This window comes from Jaculus jaculus, chromosome 2 (assembly GCF_020740685.1).
Source record: "Jaculus jaculus isolate mJacJac1 chromosome 2, mJacJac1.mat.Y.cur, whole genome shotgun sequence".
NCBI lineage: Eukaryota > Metazoa > Chordata > Mammalia > Rodentia > Dipodidae > Jaculus > Jaculus jaculus.
The window spans coordinates 33,066,653-33,091,724 of NC_059103.1; the positions used below are offsets into that span (position 1 = coordinate 33,066,653).

Here is a 25,072-nt window from a genome sequence, read left to right on the forward strand (position 1 = left end):
GGCCGGGCGTGGTGGCACATGCCTTTAATCCCATCACTTTAGAGGCAGAGGTAGGAGGATCACTGTGAGTTTGAGGCCACCTTGAGACTACATAGTGAATTCCAGGTCAACCTGGTCTAGAGCAAGACCCTACCTCAAAAAAAAAAAAAAAAGAAGAGAGGTGGGGGGAAAAACTGCTGGGTATGTCAGCGCATGTCTGTATCCCTGCCCTAGGGAGGCTGAGTCAGGATGATTGTCACAAGTTGAAGGCCAGCCTGAGTTAGAGTAAGACCCTGACTGCGAAAAAATCCCCAATCATTCATTCACAAAAGTGATGGTCACTGGCATTGAATATTTACTAAGTCATACCAAAGCCAAATTTGTCTAACAGTCTCACATACATACATCAGGCTGGCCGTATCCACCTGATCCTCCTACCTCTGCTTCCCACTTACAGGGATTACAGACATGCACCACCACACCTGGCTATCATGGACAATTTCATGCTTGTCTGGAATGTCAAGGGTTATGTAACTTGAGGTTCAGGGTAGCTGAGAAGTTCGTCCCGTGATCCCCAGCTGGGAAGTGGGAGGTGGCAGAGCCTTAGTGCATCACTGCTGTATGCTTCATTTTCAGAATAGTACTGTATTTATGTACAAGATGAACAGAAGCAAAGTAGATTTTAAATGTTGTTACTTTGAAGAAAACCTCTTTACCGTATATGTGCATTCCATCTTGGAGTTGACAGATTTCAGGTTTCAGAACAGAGATCAGAGTAGAGAGCTGGAACTGAGTGTGGGATGTTATTAACTCCTTGGGGACTACCTAAGGTTATGCTCCCATCCATCCATCTATCTATCTATCTATCTATCTACCTACCTACCTACCTACCTACCTACCTATCTATCTATCTATCTGGTGCTGAGTGCTTATCCACTGAGCTAAATCCCCAACCCCTATGCTTATAATTTAAATTTTTTAAATTATTATTTGCAAGCAGAGAGAATAAGAATGGGCACACACTAGGGCCTTTTGTTACATTGTAAATGAACTCCACATGCACGCACTACTTTGTGCATCGGGCTTTATGTAGGTACTAGGGATTCGAACTTGCACAGTCAGGCTTACAAGCAAGCACTTTAACCACTAAGTCATCTCTCCAGCCCCCCTCCTTTTTTTTCTTTTTTAAAGTAGGATGGTACTCTAGGTCAGCCTTGAACTCACAAAGATTTTCTTACCTCAGCTTCCCAAGCACTGGTGATTAAAGGTGTGTGCCGTACCACCTTGCATGGCTAAATTTAAAAAGTTTGCTTGTTTGTTTTGTTTTTTGAGGTAGGGTCTCACTTTAGCCCAGGCTGACTTGTAATTCACTAAGTCTCAGGGTGGCTTTGAATTCACGGCAGCCCGCCTACCTCTGCCTCCCGAATGCTGGATTAAAGTGTGCTCCACTAAGCCTGGCTTAAAATGTTTGTTTCTTTGTGGTATCTGCACAATTAATATCTCTGTGTAAAAGTATATCAGATGACTCAAACTGGTGTAAATACTACTAAAAAAAGAACCTTTGTGCAGAGTAATTCTTTGTTTTTCGAGGTAGCATCTCACTCTAGCCCGGCTGACCTTGAACTCAAAGCATTTCTCTACCTCTGCCCTCCTGACTGCTGTGCACCACCACACCCAGCCAAGAGTAATTATTTTTTTTAACATTATTTCTTTACTGGGGGGGGGGGTTAAAGAATGGTCGTACCAAGACCTCCAGCCATTGCAAAGGAACTCCAGATGCATGCTCCACCTCCTGCCTTATGTGGCTACTGGAGCGTTGAACCTGGGACCTTAGGCTTCAAAGGCAAGTGCCTTGTTAAACCATCTCTACAGCCCCAAGAGTAATTAATTAAAGATAAATAGGAGCCAGTGTGGTTGCACACAACTTCAATACCAGCACTTGGAGACAGAGGTAGGAGGATTGCCATGAGTTTAAGGCCGCCCTGAAACTCCATAGTGCATTCCAGGTCAGCTTGGGCCAGAGTGAAACCCTACTTCGAAACCAACCCCCCCCCAAAATATATATGTATATATTAAAGATAAATAAGGGGGCTGGAGAGGTGGCTGCATGTTCGATCTCTCTCCAGATTCCACATAAGGCAGAGGCACAAAGGTGAGGCAAGTGTAAGGTTGCACATGCCCACTAGGCAGTGCCAGCTTCTGGAGTTCGATTAAAGTGACTGAGGCCCTGGCTTGCTAATATTCCCTCCCTCTTAAAAAAAGATAAGGAAGCTGGGCATGGTGATGCAGTAATCCCAGCACTTGCGAGGCAGAGGTAGGATTGTCCAGGGTTTGAGGCCATCCTGAGACTACATAGTGAATTCCAGGGCAGCCTGAGCTAGAGTGAGACCCTACCTCGAAAAACAAAACAACAACAAAAAAAGGGATGCGGAGGGTAGTGCATACCTTTAATCCCAGCACTTGAGAGGCAGAGGAGCAGGATCTCTATGAGTTCAAAATTAGGCTAGAGTAAGAGACCCTATGTCAAAAGAAAGGAAGGAAGGAGAAAGGGAAGAGAAATCAAAATCAAAATGAAGAGGGGCTGAAGAAGATGGCTTAGTTGATAAAGTAAGTCCTTGCCACACAAATTTGAAAACTTGAGTTCAGTCCCCAGCACCTGGTACACCTGGAAGCCCTGCACTGGGGTGGCAGACAGGTGATCTCTAGGGCAAGCTGGCTAGCTGGACCAGGCGAATCTGTGAGTCATGGGTTCAAGTAACAGATAAGCATTAAAAAAGAAAAGGAATTAGACTGTCTTACTACACAAGCATTTGCAGTAAACATATGCATCATTGGTTGCAGGTGTTTGTATTTCATGATTTTGGTTTTATTTGTTGTGTTGTCATGTTTTTTTTCTTCCATGCTGTTTGATAGCTGCTTCTTGTAGCATGGAACTAGCACTGGCTAGGGAGGGATTCGCTCTACTACAGGTGCTTTACTTGCCACACCGTGTCTAGTTTATAGTATGCCACCACATCACAGTGAGAGCATGTTAAATTCTTGGTCTTGGTCTGTTGTGTTGGTGGACTCTTGCAATCCCAGCACTTGGGAGGGAGGCTGAGGCAGGGGATCATCATAGTGAAACTCTGTCTCACAAAATGAAAAAAGAAAGAAAATCTTAGTCTTTGGGGTTTTTATTGTTGTTGTTTTATTTTGTTTTACAGGTAGGGTTTCATTCTAGCCCAGCCTGACCTGGAATTCACTGGGTAGTCTTAGGGTGGCCTCAAACTCTGGCAGTCCTCCTAAACACCCCAGTTCTGGGATTAAAAGGCGTGTGCCACCACACTGAGTCTTGATTGTTTATGAGATAGGCTCTCCTTTATGCCTTAGACTGGCCTGGAACTTATTGTATTGGCCAGACTGGCCTTGAACTCAAAATCTTCCTCTCTCAGCATCCCGAGTCCTCGAATTAATAGGCCTGTGCCTCACTGACCCCCATGTCCAGTTAGATTTTGTTTTGAGACAGGATTTTATTAGGTCACACTGCAGCCTGGAATTAGTTACGTATCCTAATCTTGACTTGCCACCAGAGTGCTAGGATTACAGGTATGTGCCAGCCTCAGATGCTTGCACCATGATTAAAAATACATACATACATACATACATATTTAAGAGAGAGAGAGAAAATGGGTACACCAGGGCCTCTAGCCACTACAAACAAACTTCAGATTCATGCTCCACCTTGTGCATCTGGCTTACATGGATCTTGGGGAATTGAACCTGGATCCTTAGACTTCGCAGGCACTTTACAGCACCTTAGCTGTTAAGTCATCTCTCCAGCCTTTGCACCACTTTTTGCATGTGGCTTTATGTTGATGCTAGGGCCTGCAGGCCTTGCAAGCAAACATCTTTAACCACAAAGCTATCTGTCCAGCTCCTTGAATTTTTTTTGGAGGCAGGATCTCACTCTAGGCCAGTCTGACCTATATTCATTCTGTAGCCCCAGATTGGCCTCACATTTGCAGTAATTGTCCTACCTCAGCCTTCAAAGTCCTGGAAGTAAAGGAATGTACCACCTTGCCCCTCTTTTGCATTTTTTTTTTTAAGTCGGGTCTCACTCTATCTAGCCCACCTGACCTGGAACTCAAATCTGTAGTCCCAGGCTGGCCTTCTCACATCTCTGCCTCCTGAATGTTGGGTTTCAGAACATGCACACACTAGGCTCCCTGAACTTTTCAGTTGATTGATATTGGTCTCTATAAATTGCCCAGGCTAACCCTGAGCTTTCGGGCTAAAGTAATCCTCTAATCTTACCCTCAGCTGGGACCATTTTATTTTATATCATTTTTTGAGGCATAGTCTTACTCTAGCCTAGGTTGGCCTGTAATTTATAGTAATCTCTGCTTCTTGAGTGCTGGGATTATAAATGTGGGCCATCATGACCAACTATTTTGGGGGGGAGGGAGTTGGTTTGGTTTTTTTGAAGGCAGTGTTCTTATTCTAGCCCAGGTTGACCTGGAACTCATTCTGTAGCCCCTGGCTGGCCTTGGACTTGTGGCATTCTTACTTATGCCTTCTAAATTCTGGGATTAAAGGCATGTTCCACCTCTTATGGCTTTTTTTTTTTTTTTTTTTTAAAGATACAATACTCTTCTGTTGCTCTGAGTGGCCTTGAACTTGATGTAATCCTCTTGCTTCAGCCATTCACATGTTAGTGTTACAAGCCACTATATCCAGCTCCTTTTACGTTTATTGTCCCTGGTAGAAATGGCTTCTCTTAGCTGGGCGTGGTGGCGCACACCTTTAATCCCAGCACTCAGGAGGCAGAGGTAAAAGGAACACCATGAGTTCGAGGCTACCCTGAGACTCCATAGTGAATTCCAGGTCAGCCTGGGCTACAGCGAGCCCCTACCTCGAAAAACCAAAAAGAAAAAAAGAAATGGCTTCTCTGGATACAGAGTTAGAGCCTCCTCCCTAATATGCCTACAAAATGCCCAAATACCTGGTCAGCTGGCAAAGGGAGGGCCTGAGACAGGTGGAGAAGGTCCCTTTGCTTCAGAAACCAGTGGAGCCAGTCAGTTGTTGACTATGCTGCAGGTGTTCTGAAAGCTACTTTTTTTTCCAGACTGTAACTGAAGACAAGTATGAAATTCTTCAATCTGTGGATGATGCTGCGATTGTGATAAAAAACACAAAAGAGCCCCCGTTGTCCCTGACCATCCACCTGACGTCCCCTGTGGTCAGAGAAGAGATGGAGAAAGTGTTAGCTGGAGGTAGGGAGGCCGAGACAGGCCCACAGGGTTTTGAACACTTGGTGTTCTGTTCCTACACTGCTGAAATGTGCTATTCAGTTTTAGACTGCTTTGATGAGAGGGTATTGGTGGTGTAGCTCTGACTACCTTTACTCTGAATTCACATATTCCCTTGGCCTTGAGCACTTGGGAGTTTGACCAAATGGTGGCACTAAAAGTGAGTAGCACTTTTTGTAGGAGATTGTGCCATTTTGTTTTTCTTGTTCCTTGAATGTTCTTGAACATAAATGTTAAACTTGTTTCCCTGTTGAACCATTCTCTGGCCTTGGAAAATTGTGTCCCCTGGTAATCTTCCAGTTTTACAATCATTTCCAAACAACCAGATGGCTTCTGCATGAACGTCATGAAGGAAGTGTGAGGTCAGCTTGCATTGTAGCAGGACTTAGGGTGTCCTCTGCCTTTGGCACTTGGGTTAACTTAGGCTCTGTGAGGCTAAGAGCTGAGGCAGAGTTTTGGATAAGGTTTTTTCCATTCTATTACCTTTTAATCCACTCTTTGCACCTCAGGTGCTAAGTTAATATTGCACCCACAATTCATAGATTACCTTGGGCTCCTGCACCAGGTGTCAGGCCTTATCCAAAGCCCTGTTGACAGTAGAGCAGACAGACACCCCAGTTAGACTGCAGTGGAAGCTGACATGGTACTCTTCCTACAGTTCTGTGGATTTCCTTTGGCACATGTATCTGATGCCAGTGACCAAAGCCCTTCTACCTTATCCATTTAGGGACGCTGGACCTTTGACCAACAGGACTCTCTCTGTCAAGGGCTGGGGCTAGGGCAGTCCCGCCTGGTGGGCGGAGGTTGTCCCCTATGCCACGGGCAGATGCCTCTGTGGTTGACTGTGGGAAGCAGAGAGGGGAGTTCATTTCTACTCCCCCCAACAATTTTGTTTTTCCTATTGTAAATTCTAGCCTAGCTAATTAATGGGGAGGAAGCAAGGGAATGGTCTATTAGAAGATAGGAACCACCTATCTTTCCCCTTCCCATGGATTATTTCTTCTAGAATAACTTCCCACTTTTGATTTTGTTTTTTGTTTCTGTGGTTTTTATTTTTTGTTTTTGTTTTTGGAGAGGGCCTCCTGATTTTTCCAATTTCCTCTCAGAGCAGAGTTTATTGTACTCTAGCTTCTCCTTCCCTGGTCCAGGGTGGAGATATTCAAATTCTGGGAGACTCAGCTGCCCTTTAGGAAGCTGCCACATCCCCTTTCCACCTGACAGAACCCCTTGGTCAAACTGTGCCTTGTCTTCTTATTCCATCCATGAATAGAAACGCTATCAGTCAACGATCCCCCGGACGTTCTGGACAGGCAGAAATGCCTTGCTGCCTTGGCGTCCCTCCGTCACGCCAAGTGGTTCCAGGTTTGCATTTTGTTCTTTCTTTGTCTTTGGTAGAGAATTCCCAAGTTTTAACGTGGCTAATGTGACCATAAAGTTACCATAGTGTTGAGCATAGCTGTGCCAATCTTCTTAGTACCTGAGGTGCGCAGCCGCTAATGGAGTGCACCTAAACCAATTTGATCCCCGAGAGGCTCGCGCCAGAGCATGGGCTGCTGCTGCTTTGCGCTAAGAGTAACAGTGTTTGATATGAGCAGAGACTTAGTGCCAGCTACACACTTTGTGGTTGCACCCGCCAACAGTTTACCCTTGGTAAAGCAGCACTGTGAGACTTGTGTTGTTGGTGTTTGCGTACTGTCCCAGCAGATACTCCTTGTGCAAAGAGTCTGTACTTTCTTCCTTTAGGCCAGAGCCAATGGGCTGAAGTCGTGTGTCATTGTCATCCGTGTCTTGAGGGACTTGTGTACCCGCGTGCCCACCTGGGGTCCCCTCAGAGGATGGGTAAGACAGCTTGTAGCTAGGGCTGCGGTGTTATTGCGGAGGGCTTCACATCTCAGGAACATGTACAGGGCTGGGAAGCCCTTTCAGTGTGAGGTCCTAACCTGTCTTTCTGGGGCTGTTTTGAGAGTAGGTATTGTGGTCCATCAGATCCAAGGTAGCTAAGATCAAAAACTTTTGTGAGGGCTGTGGCTTTGCCTGGGATGGGCAAAGAGGAGACTTGGCTGGGCAACACCATATGACCTGTGCTATAAAGATGCCTGTGTTGTGTTCTTAGGCAGCCTGAGGTCATTTCTGCTAGAGGTCACTGCTAAGACTGTTTTCAAATATAATTATCTACATAGGTTTTCAGTGTGGTCTTTAAGGTCTGCCTTTTTATTTTTTTATTTTTATTTTTTGGAGGCAGTGTCTCACTATACTCCTAGCTGACGTGGAGCTCATTCATTCATTCTAGACCAGGCTAGCCACCAACTCACAACTCTTCTTACCTCAGCCTTCCAAATGCTGAGATTATAGGGGTGTCCCAACACCCCTGACTAGGCTTGGTCTTATGAGTCAACCTGCTCCTGCTTTGATGTCCTGTGTTTGATTTTCACTTAACTAGACGACTAGATAGTGTCTGGGGTCACATCCTATTGCTGGTCACTCACTATCCGTCTTGCATTTCAGCCCCTGGAACTGCTGTGTGAGAAGTCCATTGGCACAGCCAACAGGCCAATGGGTGCTGGCGAGGCCCTGCGAAGAGTGTTGGAGTGCCTGGCGTCCGGCATCGTGATGCCAGGTTGGGGCCTTGTGCTTTGCAAGTGACAGGGATGAAGGCCCTGTGGCCACCACTTCACTGGTCCACAGATTGGGTTAGGGCAACAGCAATTCCATGTCCCCCATTAGGGCTAAAGCATGTGACTACCCTCTTGCACCATCATATCCAGCCCTGTGCCGGGTCCGCAACCAAGAATTGGAGGGCGGACCCAGGGGCAGTGGTGACCCACTCCCACGTGACTTTTTGCTCTGATACACATGTGGATTATTTCTGACAAGGGCTGGATGCCGAGTGGGTCACCGAGCTCGGCGTGTTTTCCAGAGCTGGGTGTGGATGGGGCGTGGGGGGTAATGCACCTGATTCCCACAGCCAGCACCACAATTCCGAGAGACAAAAGATAATCCTCTGCATATCTTCCTTGTTTCCTGCCTTCAGATGGTTCTGGCATTTATGACCCTTGTGAAAAAGAAGCCACTGATGCTATTGGGCATCTAGACAGACAGCAACGGGAAGATATCACACAGAGTGCGCAGGTATAGTCATCGCCATTGCCAACGTGAGCCCTTACCCAGTCTGTACTCACTGGCTCCCAGTTCCATTACTGGGCATTCTCAGGGCAGTCCTTAGAATGTAGGCTCAGGTCGGGGATCAAGGCAAAGGCATGGTGTCTGATACAGGGCGCCCCAATCTGGGTTTCTTCTTTCCCCTGGTGCCATGTGTGGTTGTAGTCTGTCCCTCCGCCTGCCCAAGTGCCACATTTGCACATCAAAGGCAGTGGGTGACATGTTTGCTCTGAGGATTGGTGTGGGGATTTTCCCATGCAGGCTCACCACATGGCTCCGAGTGGCAACCAGTCCCCAGGTTGAGGTCTCTTGTATTCCTCTTAAGGGGGGTTGGTCACAGGCTGGCCCTCCCCCACAGCAAGGCTGGGCTCAAGCGGTCAGGCCCTGGCCTAGCTGTCAGGGGACCCTTTGATGACATAGGGAAGACTGTTAGCCCCTCCCCTTCCCAGTCAGTACCCCATTTCAGAAGGCATTAGTGAGCACACATACCATGGCTCTAGTAGAGCAGGCAGCCGAGTCAGACTCCTCTTCCCTTCTCCAGCATGCCCTGCGGCTCGCTGCCTTTGGTCAGCTCCATAAAGTCCTGGGAATGGACCCCCTGCCTTCCAAGATGCCCAAGAAACCAAAGAATGAGAACCCCGTGGACTATATTGGTAAGAGCACTCTGGTGCTGTTGGAGCAGGGCTGTATCCAGAGAGGCTGCCTGCATGACTCATTGCTTTCACCTGGCGTCTTGCAGTGCAAATCCCTCCCAGCACTACCTACGCCATTACTCCTATGAAGCGGCCCATGGAGGAGGATTGTGAGGAGAAGTCTCCCAGCAAAAAGAAGAAAAAGATTCAGAAGAAAGGTATGCTCACATGCCATATTAGCTAGAGGTGTACCTCACACTTTCCATCTGTCACAATGCCCATTTCTTGTGAAGTGAGAACACAATGCCTACTCCTGTTTCACGTTTTCTTGTACTTAATATTTAAACCTTTTTAAAAAAATGTTAATAATAATAATAATAGCCTGGCCTGGTAGTACACACCTTTAATCCCAGCACTAAGGAGGCAGAGGTAGGATCTCTATGAGTTTAAGGCCACCCTAAGACTACATAGTGGATTGCAGGTCACCCTGGGTCGAGCAAGACCCTGTTTCAAAAAAGGAGGCAGAACTGGAAAGATGGCTGAGCAGTTAAGATGATTACCTGTAAACCCTAATGACCCGGTTCAGTTCCCCAGTATACACGTAAAGGCAGATGCACAAATTGGCACGTGCATCTGGGGATGCCGTCATCTATCTGTTTTCTGTCACTTTCTGCTTGCAAGCAAATGAATAAATAATATTTAAAGGGGTCAGAGAGGTGGCTTGGCGGTTAAGGTGCTTGAATGTGAAGCCTAAGGATCCAGGTTCGATTCCCCAGTATCCACATAAGCCAGATGTACAAGGTGGCCACATGCGTCTGGAATCATTTGCAGTGGCTGGAGGCCCTGGCATGACCATTCTCTCTATCTGTGTATCCGTCTGTCTCTTTCTCTCAAACAAACAAATAAGATAGTTAAAAAAGAACAACAACAAACTAGTAGGCCAGGCATGTTGGCTCATGCCTTTTATCCCAGCACTTCCTTGGAGGCAGAGGTAGGAGGATTGCTGTGAGTTTGAGGCCAGCGTGGGATTACAGAGTGATTTTTCAGGTTAACCTGGGCTAGAGTGAATCCTTGCCTCGAAAAAAAAAATCTAATAGGCTATTGGGCATGGTGACAAATGCCTTTAATCCTAGCACTCAGGAGCTGATGTAGGAGGATCATTATGAGTTCAAGGTCAGTCTGGGTTAGAGCAAGACCCTACCTCAAAAAAACACAAAAACAAAAATCCTGATAGGCATGCTGGCTCATGCTAATTCAAAGCCAGTCTGAGTTAGAGTGAGGCCCTGCTCCCACCTCCTCTTTTTCCCAAGGAAAAACATGTGTAATAACTATAGAGCATCGGTGCAGAAACAAAGGTATGTATGATATGTTTCCACTGGTAGCTGTAATAGGCTCAGGCCAGGAATGCTACACACAATCATCCGGCTTAGTCCCCAGGCTTTTACATTTTGGAACTCTAGCAGACTGTGCAAGTCTCATCCCACGATTTCTTGTTCTCTCCTCAGAGGAGAAGGCAGAACCTCCCCAAGCCATGAATGCCCTGATGAGGCTGAACCAGCTGAAGCCAGGGCTGCAGTACAAGCTGGTTTCCCAAACAGGCCCTGTCCACGCCCCTATCTTCACCATGTCAGTGGAGGTAGACGGCAGTTCATTCGAGGCCTCTGGGCCATCCAAAAAGACTGCTAAGCTGCACGTGGCCGTTAAAGTAAGTGTGTCTGGCAGTACCTCAGTACCCTTTTCCTAACAGGGACTACATTTTGATCTTGGGGAGGGCATTAGGACACACAAGTGTTTAGATTTTTGAACATTTGCCAAATCACATGATAGTGAGTCTTTCATAGGGCTCCAAACATACGAGGCATGGGGTACTCTAGAGAAATAAAAAGGGAAAAAGCCCTTGTAAGTAACGGGACTCTTCCCAGCATAGCCCAAGCAACTCTAGGATGTGGGTAGGACTTGTGTGTATGGCTGCATGCAAACCTTCCTTCACTTGGGCTCTGGGTCTTTTTGTAGGTGTTACAGGACATGGGCTTACCTACAGGCGCTGAAGGCAGGGACTCAAGCAAGGGAGAGGACTCGGCTGAGGAGTCAGAGACAAAGCCTGCAGTAGTGGTCGCACCTCCTGTGGTGGAAGCTCTTTCCACTCCCAGTGCAGCCTTCTCAGATGCCACTACTGAGGTAAGCCTGTGGTGTGTGTTGGGAGTGATTGCTAGGGCAGAACAGGCAGCCACTAGTCCTTTTATCTTGCATACATAATAATCTTCCAGCAAGTTGCCTGCACAGGGAGCTGCTGTAGCCTTGGAGCCTAAAGCTCTGCATCCAGGAACCATTCTGGCCACCTAGAGTGGTGTGGGTGGAGGTGGTCACATGACCAAGAGGCTCACATTTGAGCTGGCAAGACACACAGGATGGGTCACAAGGGACCTCATCCCAGTGCTGCTGGGCCATGGTGTGGATGGAAAATCCTAAGCTGAATTTCTTGGGTTTCTTTTGTGTTTTCCATTTTCCCTGAGAACGTAAAACAGCAGGGACCGATTTTGACTAAACATGGCAAAAACCCAGTTATGGAGCTTAACGAGAAGAGGCGTGGGCTCAAGTACGAGCTCATCTCTGAGACTGGGGGCAGCCACGACAAGCGATTCGTCATGGAGGTGAGTGAGCAAGTGGCTTGGGACACCCCCGAGCTTCCTGGAAAGTGTGCTTTGGGGAAACCTAGTGGTGCTCTTTGATGTGGCTTTATCCCTGGAAGAGGCCCTGGGTCAGACCTGCATCCATCTGTTCTCTGCAGGTTGAGGTGGATGGACAGAAGTTTCAGGGTGCTGGGTCAAACAAAAAGGTGGCAAAGGCTTATGCTGCTCTTGCTGCACTGGAAAAGCTTTTTCCTGATGCCCCCCTTACTCTTGAAGCCAACAAAAAGAAGAGAACCCCTGTACCTGTCAGAGGCGGACCCAAATTTGCTGCCAAGGTGGGTACTTGCACTTGACCACTCTTCCTATGTTGAATTCCCCTATGATCTGAGGGTGGGGTGAAACTCACTAGCCTGTATTCTGTCTTGCTCAGCCACACAACCCCAGCTTTGGTATGGGTGGCCCCATGCATAATGAAGTGCCCCCACCTCCCAACATCCGTGGGCGAGGTAGAGGAGGCAACATCCGGGGGCGTGGTCGGGGACGAGGATTTGGTGGAGCCAACCATGGAGGCTACATGAATACAGGTGAGGGCCCCTATCTCATATGTCCCCAGTTTATGTGCTCCAGGGATGTCTGTGTTCTTTTCCTGGGAATTTCAGGACTCCTTGGATCTGGCTGAGAGGCTCCATGAACTCAATTCCATGCGGTAACTTGTCCTCTCTCTTGCAGGCACTGGGTATGGAAGCTATGGGTACGGAAGCAACTCAGCGACTGCAGGCTACAGTAAGTGTGTTCTCTCTGTCTCCACTTGGGAAGAAGTAGCAGCATAGTTGGGGCCTGAGTTAGGGTAGGGCACTGACCACAGCGCTCCGAGGTTCTGGAGCCACCCGTACCTTTTTGCGGTGAATTTGGTCAGCTGGCCCCCATTCTGCAAGCGTCCTTGACTTTTAAGTGCTGACATGTCAGCTTGTATACCAAATTAGAAGTCCAAATTTTAAATTTCTCTGCTTTGAGCCATGCGAAGGACGACCAGTCTTTGAGAGTGCGCCTTTCCCACCGTGCACTGCTCTTGTCTTGAGAAAGGAGCCTTCATTTGGGGGTCACACGAGCAGAGAAATCTAAAACATGAATTTCAAATGTGGCGCTCTGTGCCCTTCTTCAAAAGAATTCTAATTTCTTCTCTCTGCTCTGTCTCCCCCTTTTGTAGGTGACTTTTTCACAGACTGCTACGGCTATCATGATTTTGGGTCTTCCTAGAGCGTCTAAAAGTATTGCACACAAAATCAACTTTTCACTCCAATTTCCTCCAACTCCAAAACCCAAAGTGTCCGTGCTGTGTCCCTGTGCTTCACTGGGTTTCTCAACCGTGCCTTTCCACCGCAGCTTGTCTGAAACTCTTAGCCTGCAGATTTAAGACAATGGCAGTTTTTACGTGAATTTGCCTTTGAACTTGGTCATTTTGAAGTTCACAATAAGTGGAAAATACTTTCTCAGAGAATGTATTTTGTGCAGCCTTGCACAGAATTCTAGAGCCAGCGTTGTTCAGCATCAAGGCAAAAGCCCACCTTTGCTTTTTATGGAAAGCATTTCTTTATTTAAAGAGACAGATAATGACACATTTTAATCTACCTTTGTCTTAATTTACAGCAGGTTTTGTATGAATTTTTAACCTTTTAACAAATTTCCAAGTCTGGTTGATGCCTTTGACAGTGATAAACTATTTCACCATGTCTGAATCCAGAGCAACTGGCTTTTTTTTCTCTCTCTCTCTCTTTTGAACGAGCATGTAAAACTCGAGGAACATGGGCAATTGTACACTCTACTAAGCGAAGTCCTCGCACCTTTTGTAAATGCTCTGGTGGGTTCTTGTTTGGGCTGTGCTATCTTGTGGCTGGTTTAGCTAGAGAGTGAACTCTCAAAGGTATCAAAAGTATGCTTCCATCACTACCTGTGCAAGAAATAGACAGGCCTTTAAGGGGAGAAAAATGTGAAATTTTGCAAGTCCTGATCACAGTTGCAAATGCAAGGGATTCTTTTTTTTTTTTTTTTGGTTGGTGTTTGTTGATGTTGTTGTTCGTTTGTTTGTTTTAAACATTGGGGCTATTAAAATGAACAGAAAGAACCTAGCACATTCCCAGATTTTCCAGTGGAAAACTGATTTTGCCTTCACCAGGTCTGTCCTGCTGGGCATGCAGCCACAGACTGTCGAGCCCAGAGTGGTCCCTGTGTGCAAAGATATGAGGCACTTTGGACTCTACACAGAGACCGGTTTCCAGTCACAGTCTTCTTGGTACTGTGATTTCCACCTTTGCCAGGCAGTTCTTTCTGCTGCAAATCCCACCTCCCTTGACTTGCAAGATTTTGCGTTGATTCAGGCAAAAGCTAGTCAAAAAGGTTATTGTATCATTTGTTCCCCGAAGTTTGAAACATTCAGTGAAACTTAACACTTTGATTGCATGATGTATTTTTTTTAGGAAGTTATTGTTTGCAAATAATGTCTTTTTATACCAGGACATAGTTACCCTGAATGACGTTGAAATTTTCCCCTCCCTTTATTTTATTATTATTTTTTTTAAATGAATACATGTGAAAGTAATAAGCCCTCGGTCCTTGCGTCTTCATTCATTCCTGGCTTCAGGCGGGGCAAGGTGGCTGCTCAGTGCAGGACCCTGGGGAAGCCAGCGTTGGTGGCTGTTCTGATGGAGGGGGTTCTGAAGCTCTGGGCCTCCCAGTCTCCTCATTGAGCGTCCACATGTTTGCTTTCTTGCATTGTGGGACACATCCTCCTCCTCAGTGTTGTGGCTTTATATCGAGGGAAGGGGAAAAAAGGCCTGTCGGAAGAAAGCTCGAGACCCATCAGCATGGGTATGCATCCAGTCAGTGGGTAAAGAGCAGAAGACGACTCCCAAACTGTTCACATCCAGATATGGGAACCCTGAGTTCTCAACATGGAAAGGATGAGGCTGGGCCAGGGCGAGGGGTGGGTGGTCTACGGGCAAAGGCATATGTATGCTGAGGCCCAATTAATCCAAAAGCCTAAGTGCTCCACAGCCCCTGCTTCAGCTCTGGGGAATGCTGGACTGGAGCTGCTGTAGGAGAGTGGCACCTTAACTCAGCCTAGCTCCTAAGTCTCCAACAGAAAACATGTTGACAAACCCAGTGACCAGAAGTGGAACCCCAAGAATATGGGCAGCTGCAGTGCCAACCTCATCAGTCCTGCTGCTCAGTCCCATCTATGCCCCAGCAACCATGCTGAAAACAAGGAAGGGATGGGGGAGGAGTATGCAGCCCAAATTCCACTCAGACACCTTGACCTGAGCCCCATTTGCTTTTGAGTACGGAGACTGGATGCACTCTCAGCCATGTGTGTGTCACGCCTGGGAAAGGAAGTTGGGAGGTCCCCCACGTCAGTAGTCTCAGTCTAATTCACTCTCCAGAGCCTTGGATCACTTTGTCTTAAGGCATCTCCTGGGGCCCCTAAGTTGTTCCTACCATGCCTGTTCCCAGCATGAAGGGGAGGAGGTAGGGTGGTTTGCTGCTTTTCTGGGGCTTTGCTTTTTCTGTCGCCATTGGGGACATCTGGGTAGCCCGTCAGCTAGTCCTGAGTGTCATCCACCTGGAGTCCATCTCATTGTAATGTTGACATCTGCTGCAAAGCCACTGTCGTGCTGCTGCTTGGCAAAGATCCCTTGTCACCAGCCAATGGGTGAGTGGAGCTGAAGGCTGGGCCAGCTGGAGCCAGGCTGCCTCAACCAGGAGATCCATGGCTGTCTGTCCTGTCCCTCACTGCTCTGTGCAGTGGGCTTGCGGGTCAGCCTTCAGGGTCCACATCTGTCACCATGCTCCCTCCCTGGCCCCTTGCCCTCCCGATCCTCTTCCTGACCTGCTGCCTCCCTCTTTAGGTCAGTTCTACAGCAATGGAGGGCATTCTGGGAATGCTGGTGGTGGCGGCGGCGGGGGCGGTGGTGGCTCATCCAGCTATGGCTCCTACTACCAAGGAGACAACTACAACTCACCAGTGTCCTCGAAACACGCTGGGAAGAAGCCACCACATGGAGGTCAGCAGAAGCCTTCCTACAGCTCGGGCTACCAATCCCACCAGGGCCAGCAACAGTCCTACAATCAGAGCCAGTACAGCAACTACGGCCCACCACAGGGCAAGCAGAAAGGCTACAGCCATGGACAGAGCAACTACTCCTCCTACTCCAATTCCTACAACTCCCCTGGTGGCGGCGGGGGCTCCGACTATAGCTACGAAAGTAAATTCAGTGAGTTGGCTTCCAGCCCTCGGCCTTGAGGGACAGGCGCTCCTCCCAGGGACTGTGAGGAGCTCAGGCTGTTTTGGCCCCGGTGGGTATTATAAAGACCCTGGAGGCAATACCCATAATAGCTTTCTGCTCCTCCCTACCCTGTCCTCTTCTATGTGTAGCTGAGGCCCTGGCTGGGCACATAAGTGGAGGTGGCACAGCCGCCTCTTGAGACAACTCAAGAGGCCCGTACAGGCCAGTCTTTGTCCTCTGCCTCATGTACAGACCCAGAGGGCTCAGCCACATTGCTAGGCCAGCTATGCAGAGTGCAGGTGGGTCTGTCCTCATGACGTAGCAATCACCAGCAGGACTGGGCACTTGAAAGAAGCTGTGTGTGTATAGACTGGAAGAGGGCACTGTGGGTCAGATGACAGTAGGCCTGTGGAGAATAGTCTCAAGCAAGCCATGGTTGTAGCTGGCTAGCAAGCTGGGATTGGAGGAGCAGATGGAAAGATGCTCCAGGCCAGGGTGACATTGCAGTTTGCTGGGCCCTGACAATTATTACTCAGTGGACATGTGCCAGATTAGATAAACAGGTCTGAGAAGCCTCTCCACTGGGACCCTGACCTGTCTCAGCCATACTTTGTCAAGGCTGCCCTAACCACTCGGTTTCTCTCCCCAGACTACAGTGGTAGTGGAGGCCGGAGCAGTGGGAACAGCTATGGCTCTGGTGGGTCATCCTACAATCCAGGCTCACACGGGGGCTACGGCGGAGGTTCTGGGGGCGGCTCTTCATACCAAGGCAAACAAGGTGGGCCTGGGGCAGCAGGTGGCCTGTCCTAGTGCTATGGAGGCTATGAAGAGGCCAGGACATGGAGAAGCAGGGCACTGTGTGGGTGGGGCTACACCGACAGCTGCCTGTGGTCTCGAGGAAGAACCTGGCTTGAGCACATGGTGCTCGGGCTTTGCACAAGGTAGACTCCCAAGCTGCCCAACTCTTAGATCTTGGCACTTGTTTGAAAACCTGTTCATGACAGTGATACCAATCAGTTGTGGCCTCAGGTGTGGTGACCTCTCATTACGAATGGCAGACACATGCAGCCTCATTTCTGTGGTCAGGCAATCACCATTTGCCATTGTCCCCTAGAAGCTAGAATCACAGTCCTTTCTGTCATTGTGTTGGTGACAGGCTGACGTGATGATGATTGAAAGAACAGATGGCCCACAAGACTGCCCATCTAGTGAGGCAGCTGGTGCCCTGAGTTCTGGTACTGTGTGGACTTTTGACACCCCCCCACCTCTAACTCACCTCCTCTCTCACAGGAGGCTACTCATCACAGTCGAATTACAACTCCCCAGGATCTGGCCAGAACTACAGCGGCCCTTCCAGCTCCTACCAGTCCTCACAGGGTGGCTATGGCCGAAATGCAGATCACAGCATGAACTACCAGTACAGATAAAGCCCTTGGGCTGCCGACTTGTACCTTCTGCACTTAAGCCGTCAGCCCATTGGAAGATTGAGTTCTACGCATCACACAGTTAACACGTCCGTCTGCGCTGCAGGCGCCCCACCCGTCCACGTTGCCGTGTTGTGAGGTGCAGCGGTCCCCCAGGACCCGTGCTGTGACCCATATTTAGCCGTATTTGGGACTCCATGTCTTCAGTGGTTTGTTAGTTGCCATTACAGCCTGGTCTGGGTAGTTTGCGTTCTTGCCCGTTCAGCATCCCTCTGTCTATTTACACTTGGTGTCAGTGTTGTCTTCAGTAGTCGTGGAGGGATGCTTCCTCTGTTCATGCTTTGTGATGTGAGTTTCCACGAGCTTTCTGTATTTTAATGCTTTAGCATTTCAGTTTTATAAGTGAAGATTTTATTTTAAAAACCAGTGGGAAAGAGTGGGTTTTTTTTTTTTTTTTTTTGTATGTCTGATCGTTCAGGCAGTACATCTGAATTCAGCTGAATGTAGACAAATAAAGGAAAAAAAAACTGGCACCATCTCAGGCCTTGGTGTCTGGCCCAACAGCCATGCACTAGGCTGTTTCCTGTTCCCAGTCTGGGCAGCAGCGTAGGGACAGGGTGGGGACTGCAAGGACAACCCCTGGTCTCCAGAGAGGGTCCGTCTAGGCCTTTAGGCAGCTTTACTCCGAGCTTGGTAAGGGGCAGCCACCTGCTCTTCTGTGGGTGGTGTCACCCATTGGTCCATGCTCATCTCAACTGAGAAATGGAGGTGGCCTTTGTTTTCTGCTTCTAGGTCACCTGTTGCTCATTAAGCTTGGCAATGATCCTCCTAACTCAGTCTTCTGAGTGCTGGGGTTGCTGGCGTGAGCCACCATTCCTAGCTTCTGGCTGTGTTTTGAGTAGAAGTTCACATCGTGGTACAGCAAAATGTGTTTGGTGGTATGGGTAAAACAATTTGAAGAGGGTTAGGACAGTCTGTGTCACCCAGCTGCTAACAAATTAATCAGGAGCCTGGTAGCTGTGAAGCAGCTTTAGCCCTGTCAAAAGTATGCTCACATAGAATTGAGGCTTAGTCTCCTTCCAGTATTCCCTCTCAGTTGAAGTTTTGCACTGTTTGTGGGGTGTTTGTGGACATGTTGTAGGTAGAAGCCAAGAGCGCTGCTACACACATATTCTCTTTTAAAAGTACCCACGCCAAAGAATGCGCTTTATGCTGCTAGTGGAAGTGGAGACCTGCTCTGGAAAGGGAGGAATGGGGGCTGGTTAGGGCAGTGCTCCACTTGGCCATTTCCAGGGCTCTGCTTCAGCCTGTCAGCCAACTCTCCATCCATAACATGCCACTGAGAAAATCAAGATGTGTTTTCCACCCAAGATCCCTCAGGTGGCACAGAAAGTCCAGGTGGAAGGAAGACTGCATGGGAAGAAAACTGGGGAGGCTATCTGCTTCATGCTACCATAGAGGTACCAAGTGGCCCAGCCTAGAGAGGAAGAAGAGGTTGACCAGTTGATTCTGAGCTGACCCAACATGCCCTTCTAAGTGCCCTGGGTGCCACCAAGGCATGCTTTAGGGAAAGATGGTCTCAACCTCCAATGTGATGTCAGCAACCCACCTCTCCTGGACACATCCAGGGGCTGGGATAAAAAAAAAAAGACTCCTAAGCCGGGTGTGGTGGCACCCTTTAATCCCAGCAGAGGTAGGAGGATTGTCAAGAGTTCAAGTGAGACTACATAGTGAATCCCAGGTCAGTCTGGGCTAGAGCGTTGGAGACCCTATCTTGGAAAAAAAAAAAATAAAGACTTATTGGTACCTTGTGTTCATAGGACAACAGCTGGGGAAGGCTTCCTGAGAAATACCATAACCCCACCTTAAAGTCAGAAGAGTGTCTGCACCCAGGTCTCCTTAGCACCAGCCTCCCAGTCAGTGACCACTGCCGGGTTCAAAGTTATTAGTGAAGACTAACCTTGAATGAAGGGATCCCATCTCAAATATCTGCAGTTTCCCAATTTGGGCATCCCCAGTGCTGAGGGTGCTGTGCTGGTGCTCCTATTGACCTGTGGCATTATCCCAGAAAGCCAGGTGTCATCTGAGCAGACAGATGCAAAGTTCTCATTGCATGCTGATCTGAAGGAAGATGACCTGTGGGCAGTCCTCTGCTTAGCAGCAAGTGGGCACAGTGCTCAAGGTTGGTTGCATTTGATTGTGTGTCTCCATCTGCCATTGGAGGTTACCAGAAGCTTCAAGTGAGAAGAGGGGCAGGCTTTTCCTCAGTGGTGGTGGTTATGATGAGGTGCTTAGTATACAACCATGGAGGTCAGAGACTGGGCATCAGACACTGTCTGAGAGGGCTCCTAACACCTGTGAGAGGAAAGGTCATTTGGAGGAGGGGCAGGGCCTTGCAGGGAAACTGGGAGGGATGGGTGTTGGAGATAATGTGGCTGGGAAGGGAGATTTGCATCTTCCTGCTTGAGTTCCTATGACCTGTGGTGTCACCTCCCTGACTGCCTCTTGTCCTGAAACTCCCTGTTTGTGCCTGGCCCTCTGCATCCATCCAGGCCATGCACTTCATGAAACCACCAGACCATTTTGGGCACTGGCACAGCAAAGAGTATTGGAGGTTCTGATGCTCATACCAACCCTTGCCAGAATAAAGACAGACTTCCTGTGTTTGTTGTTTCTTTGCTTTTTTGAGGCTTGGCCTAACTAGACTAGGCTGCTTGCCTCTACCTCTCTGCCTCCTAGGTACTGGAACCAAATCATAACTGGTTTCTTGTTCCATTCATCACTACTGCTTATTGGTGGCATAGATGTGTTGGGTTCTATGCTGTTCACACACCAGGTGTGGCAGCATGTGCTAGTTGAAATTGCTGAAGAGGCCACTAAAGCAGGAGGATCAGTGTTCAGGAAAGTGTCCCATGCCAAATGAACCAGGCTGAGTGAATTGCAGCCAGGATGTGGGGTTTGGGGTGAGGGACACTTAACACCAAGCCAGGGTAACAGCACACACCAGTATTGAGTTGGGGGTGGGCTTCAGGAAGCAGAGTTCATGGTGAAACATTGAATGCAAAAGGGGGTGTGTGGCAGGAGCTTGGTGCCATTTGTGGTGTCACTGTTGTACAGACCAATTTATAGGCCCCCAAATTACATTTATCCTGAGGGATATGGTCCTTGAAAGGGTTCCGAGCCAGAAGACTGCACTTCAGAGCTATCGTTGGGGTTGTGTACATGACTGTATGGGCGGTAAGAAAGGCAGAGAGAGCCGGGCGTGGTGGTGCACGCCTTTAATCCCAGCACTCGGGAGGCAGAGGTAGGAGGATTGCCATGAGTTCAAGGCCACCCTGAGATGACAGAGTTAATTCCAGGTCAGCCTGGACCAGAGTGAGACCCTACCTCGAAAAAAAAAAAAAGAAAGGCAGAGGGTCCTGCAATATGTGGAGTTGGTGAGGGAGCAATAGGTTGAGACCTGAGGTTTAAGAACTGATGTATGTCTGCGTGCACGCCTTTAATCCCAGCACTCGTGAGGCAGAAAGAAGTAGACGGATCACCTTGAGTTCAAGGCTACCCTGAGACTACATAGTGAATTCCAGGTCAGCTTGGGTTAGAGTGAAATCCTACCTCAAAAAACAAACAAAGGGCTGGAGAGATGGCTTAGCGGTTAAGCGCTTGCCTGTGAAGCCTAAGGACCCCGGTTCGAGGCTCGGTTCCCCAGGTCCCACGTTAGCCAGATGCACAAGGGGGCGCACGCGTCTGGAGTTCGTTTGCAGAGGCTGGAAGCCCTGGCGCGCCCATTCTCTCTCTCTCTCCCTCTATCTGTCTTTCTCTCTGTGTCTGTCGCTCTCAAATAAATAAATAAAAATAGACAAAAAAAATTTAAAAAAAAAAAACAAAAAATTATACTGGGCATTATGGACTGACCTTTGTTTGGTCCAAGAAAATACTCCCAGGCTCAGCCTGTACAACCACCACCCCTTCCAACCTTGTTGGCCCAAGCTGCCCCTTCCTGCTCAAGAAGCAAGTACCTCTCGCAATAGGATATCCTGAGTAATGACATTCAGGCTTTCCATTAAACTCCCTGGGACACATTGACAGTCTAGGTTCCTTGGGGTGTGCCTTTCTGACTGGAGGTTGCCTCAGCTTGCTGGTCTCCAGGCAGCCGTGGAGCTGTCCCTTGTGCTGAAGCTGAGTTTCCAGGGCCGCCTAGATCAGGCTTAGCTCAGGGCACCACTGGCCTCCCACTGATACTTGGAGGCAGATGCCATTAAGCCAGTGCTGCTCCTTCCCTCTTGGTGACCAAGCTTGATCTCCATCATGCAAAGTTTTTCATCTCAGGCCAAAGTTCAAAATCCTGCTGTCGCTTCTGCCACTTCGCACTGAGTCCTGCCCTTACCACAGTGCGAATGGCCCTGGGCGCATTCTAAGCTCTGGGTGCTTTCTGTTTCTACTGCCTGGAACACTTACCCAGGTTCACCTTGTTCTTCCTTTCAGGACTTCATTAGAAAACCCAACCTAAGCCGAGCATGGTGGCTCATGCCTGAGGGTCAGGTTCTTGCTGTACAAGCATGAGCATAGGCGCTTCTGTGTGATGTGTGTGAGTGCATACAAAGAGAGAAGAAAACTGGGCCGATGCTTTTAATTTGCTGACCAGGAATTCAGTTTGAAGCCCAGACTGGTCTTGAACTCACAGCAATCATCCTCCATTTTTTTTTTTTAGTGCTGGAATTAAAGATGTTAGCCACCATGCCTGCCTTATCCCGAAGTTTGAATATAATTTCCTGGAAGGATTGAGCTACTTTTACTGAGAGAGGAAGATGGCAGGGTGAGCCAAGTAGGAAGACTGCCACAGACATCGCTGTTGGCATTTCTGTAGACACCGTGTCTGACTTTGTTTTGTTTTTATTTATCTTTTCAGATAGGGTCTCCCTCTAGTCCAGGCTGACCTAGAATTTACTGTGTAGACTCAGTGGCCTTGCACTCAGGGCGATCCTCCTACCTCTGCCTCCCAAATTCTTCCATTAAAGGTGTGGGCCACCATGCCTGGCAATGACTTTGTATGTTTTGGTTTTGCTCTTTATTTTTATTTATTTGAAAAAGAGAGAATGGGTATGCCAGGGCCTCCAGTAGCTGCAAACATTCCAGAACTGTGTGCCATCTTGAGCATCTGGCTTTATGTGGGTATTGGGAAATCAAACCTGGGCCTTTTGGCATTTCAGGCAAGTGCCTTAACCTTTTTATTTTATTTTATTTTGGTTTTTCAAGGTAGTGTTTAACTCTAGCCCAGGCTGACTTGGAATTCAGTATGTAGTCTCAGGGTGGCCTTGAACTCACAGCGATCCTTCTACTTCTGCCTCTCGAGTGCTGGGATTAAAGGTGTGAGCCACCCCACTTGGCTCCAAAGTGTTCTTAAGGTTGAGTGGGGGTGGGTGGAGAGATTGCTCAGTGGTTAAAGATGATTGTAAGCCTGCTGGTCTAGGTTCACATCTCCAGTACCCACATAAGGCAGATGTACAATGTGCTGTATGTGTTTTAGGAGGAGCAGCTCCTGGCATGGCCATAGTCTACAAACAAAAAGTTGGAGGCCACCCTGAGATTACATGCTGAATTCCAGGTCAGGACTAGAGTGAGACCCTACCTCGGAAAATAAAAAAAAAAAAAGATTGGATAGGATTGTCAGAATTTTCGCAGGGGAGTTCACAATGATGAATGGCAAACATACTTAGAGGACTCAGTTTTAGAAAAGGTAGCAGCAGATGCAGTCCTAGAGGTGCATCTCCAATGTGGGTTTGTTTCTGTGTTGAGGATTAAACTCAATTCTTGGACATGCTGGGTAAAAGTTTTGTCATGGAGTTACATTCTCAGACCTGGCCACACTACCACTTTGAGAACCTAGTCTTCCCTCCCCCCTCCCCCCCCCCAGGATAGGGTTTCACTTTTATCCCAGGCTGACCTAGAATTCAGTTTGTAATTTCAGAGTGGCCTTGAACTCATAGTGATCCTCCTACCTCTGCCCTCCAAGTGCTAGGAATAAAGGCATTGCCACCATGCCTGGCTAGAGAAACTGGTTTTATCATCTTTATTAGACAATAAGAGAATTGAACACCTAGCTAGGAGAGCCTGGCTTCCTCAGAATAGCAGTCATTTGATGGGATGTTTTCTGGAACAAAGGCGCCCTCTTCAGGCCAAATGTATATCAATACGTTTTAACTTAAAAAATCTCCAGTCAGTGCAAACTTACTCCAGACACGTGCCACCTTGTGCAGCTGGCTTACTTGGGTATTGGGGAACCGAACCGGGATCGTTAAGCTTTCCAGGTAAGTGCTGTAACCACTGAGCAATCTCTCCAGCTCATCAATAGGTGTTTTGTTTTGTTTTGCAATGTAGGTTATCACTCTAGCCCAGATTTCATCACTAGGCTTGTCTATATATATATATACATACATACATACATACATACATACATATATATATATGTATATATATATATATATGGAATTTTCTTTTTTTAATCTATATTTATTTATTGGGGAGGGAGAAAGAGTGAGAATGGGCGTGCCAGGGCCTCTAGCCACTGCAAACGAACTCCAGACGCACGCACCACCATTTTGTTCTGGCTTACATGGGACCTAGAGAATCAAACCTGGGTCCTTTGGCTTTGCAGGCAAGCATTTTAGCCACTAAGCCATCTCTCCAGCCCTTAAAATATATTTTATTTTTATTTAAGAGGGAACGAGGCAGAGAGAAGATAGAAAAAAAGAGAGAATGGCATGCTAGAATATTCAGCCATAGCAAACCAAGCCCAGAAGCATGTGCCACCTCGTGCATCTGGCTTATGTGGGTGCTGGGGCTTTGCAGACAACTGCCTTAACCGCTTAGTCATCCCTCCAGCCCATCAATAGGTTTTGAGCAATACAAAGATGGCATCTATATTTATGTATTAAGATTAATGGGGAGCCCGGCATGGTAGTGTATGCCTTAAATCCCAGCACTTGGGAGGCAGAGGTAGGAGGATCACCATGAGTTTGAGGCCACCTTGAGACTACAGAGTGCATTCTGGGTCTGCCTGAGCCAGAGTGAGACCCTATCTTAAAAAAAGAAATTATTAATGGGTTAAATCCAGTGACTAATAACTCCGTGCCACAGCTCCCTTTACTGCTGATGAGAGTGAATGCAGTTAGCAAATGAAGTAATTGTGGACATGTGCTTTCCTTTTTGTGTGTGGTTTTTGTTTTCTCAAAGTAGGGTTTTGCTCTATCCCAGGCTGATCTGGAATTTATTATGTAGTCTCGGGCTGGCCTTGAACTCAAAATGATCCTTGTACCTCAGCTCTTCTGAGTGCTAGGATTAAAGGCTATGCCACCAAGCATGGAATATATCACTTTTTGCATCTGGCTTTACATGAGTGCTGGGAATTGAACTCAGGACAGCAGGTTTTGCAAGCAAGCACTTTTATCTGCTTATCTATCTCCCCAAGCCCTGGTTCATATTCTTTTTATTTTTTTATTGTTGACAACTTCCATAATTGTAAACAATATCCCATGGTAATTTCCTCCCTCCACCTACTTTACCCTTTGAAATTCCACTCTCTATCATATCCCCTCCCCCTATCAATCAGTCTTTTTTTTTTTTGGCTTTTCGAGGTAGGGTTTCACGTTTAGCCCAGGCTGACCTGGAATTCCCTATGTAGTC

At 47.9% G+C, this 25,072-nt stretch overlaps 1 protein-coding gene across 8 annotated transcripts in view; it reads left to right on the forward strand.

Annotated features, from left to right (window-relative positions):
- Ilf3 (interleukin enhancer binding factor 3) overlaps positions 1–17,818 on the forward strand; it is a 41,287-nt gene extending 23,469 nt beyond the window's left edge. For 3 of the 8 annotated variants that reach the window (XM_045144542.1, XM_045144543.1, XM_045144544.1), the window contains 16 exons: positions 5,084–5,231; positions 6,538–6,629; positions 7,011–7,106; positions 7,773–7,884; positions 8,299–8,396; positions 8,968–9,079; positions 9,166–9,276; positions 10,564–10,763; positions 11,072–11,236; positions 11,584–11,709; positions 11,847–12,023; positions 12,119–12,272; positions 12,418–12,471; positions 15,591–15,956; positions 16,618–16,746; positions 17,259–17,818. In XM_045144542.1, the coding sequence (XP_045000477.1) occupies positions 5,084–5,231; positions 6,538–6,629; positions 7,011–7,106; positions 7,773–7,884; positions 8,299–8,396; positions 8,968–9,079; positions 9,166–9,276; positions 10,564–10,763; positions 11,072–11,236; positions 11,584–11,709; positions 11,847–12,023; positions 12,119–12,272; positions 12,418–12,471; positions 15,591–15,956; positions 16,618–16,746; positions 17,259–17,395 (2,277 nt within the window). In that variant the 3' untranslated portion in view covers positions 17,396–17,818. Of the gene's footprint in view, positions 1–5,083; positions 5,232–6,537; positions 6,630–7,010; positions 7,107–7,772; positions 7,885–8,298; positions 8,397–8,967; positions 9,080–9,165; positions 9,277–10,563; positions 10,764–11,071; positions 11,237–11,583; positions 11,710–11,846; positions 12,024–12,118; positions 12,273–12,417; positions 12,472–12,895; positions 14,290–15,590; positions 15,957–16,617; positions 16,747–17,258 lie in introns of those variants that run through there. The other 5 variants (XM_045144549.1, XM_045144550.1, XM_045144545.1 and 2 more) reach the window with 4 other exon arrangements.
- The last annotated feature ends 7,254 nt before the right edge of the window (positions 17,819–25,072 follow it).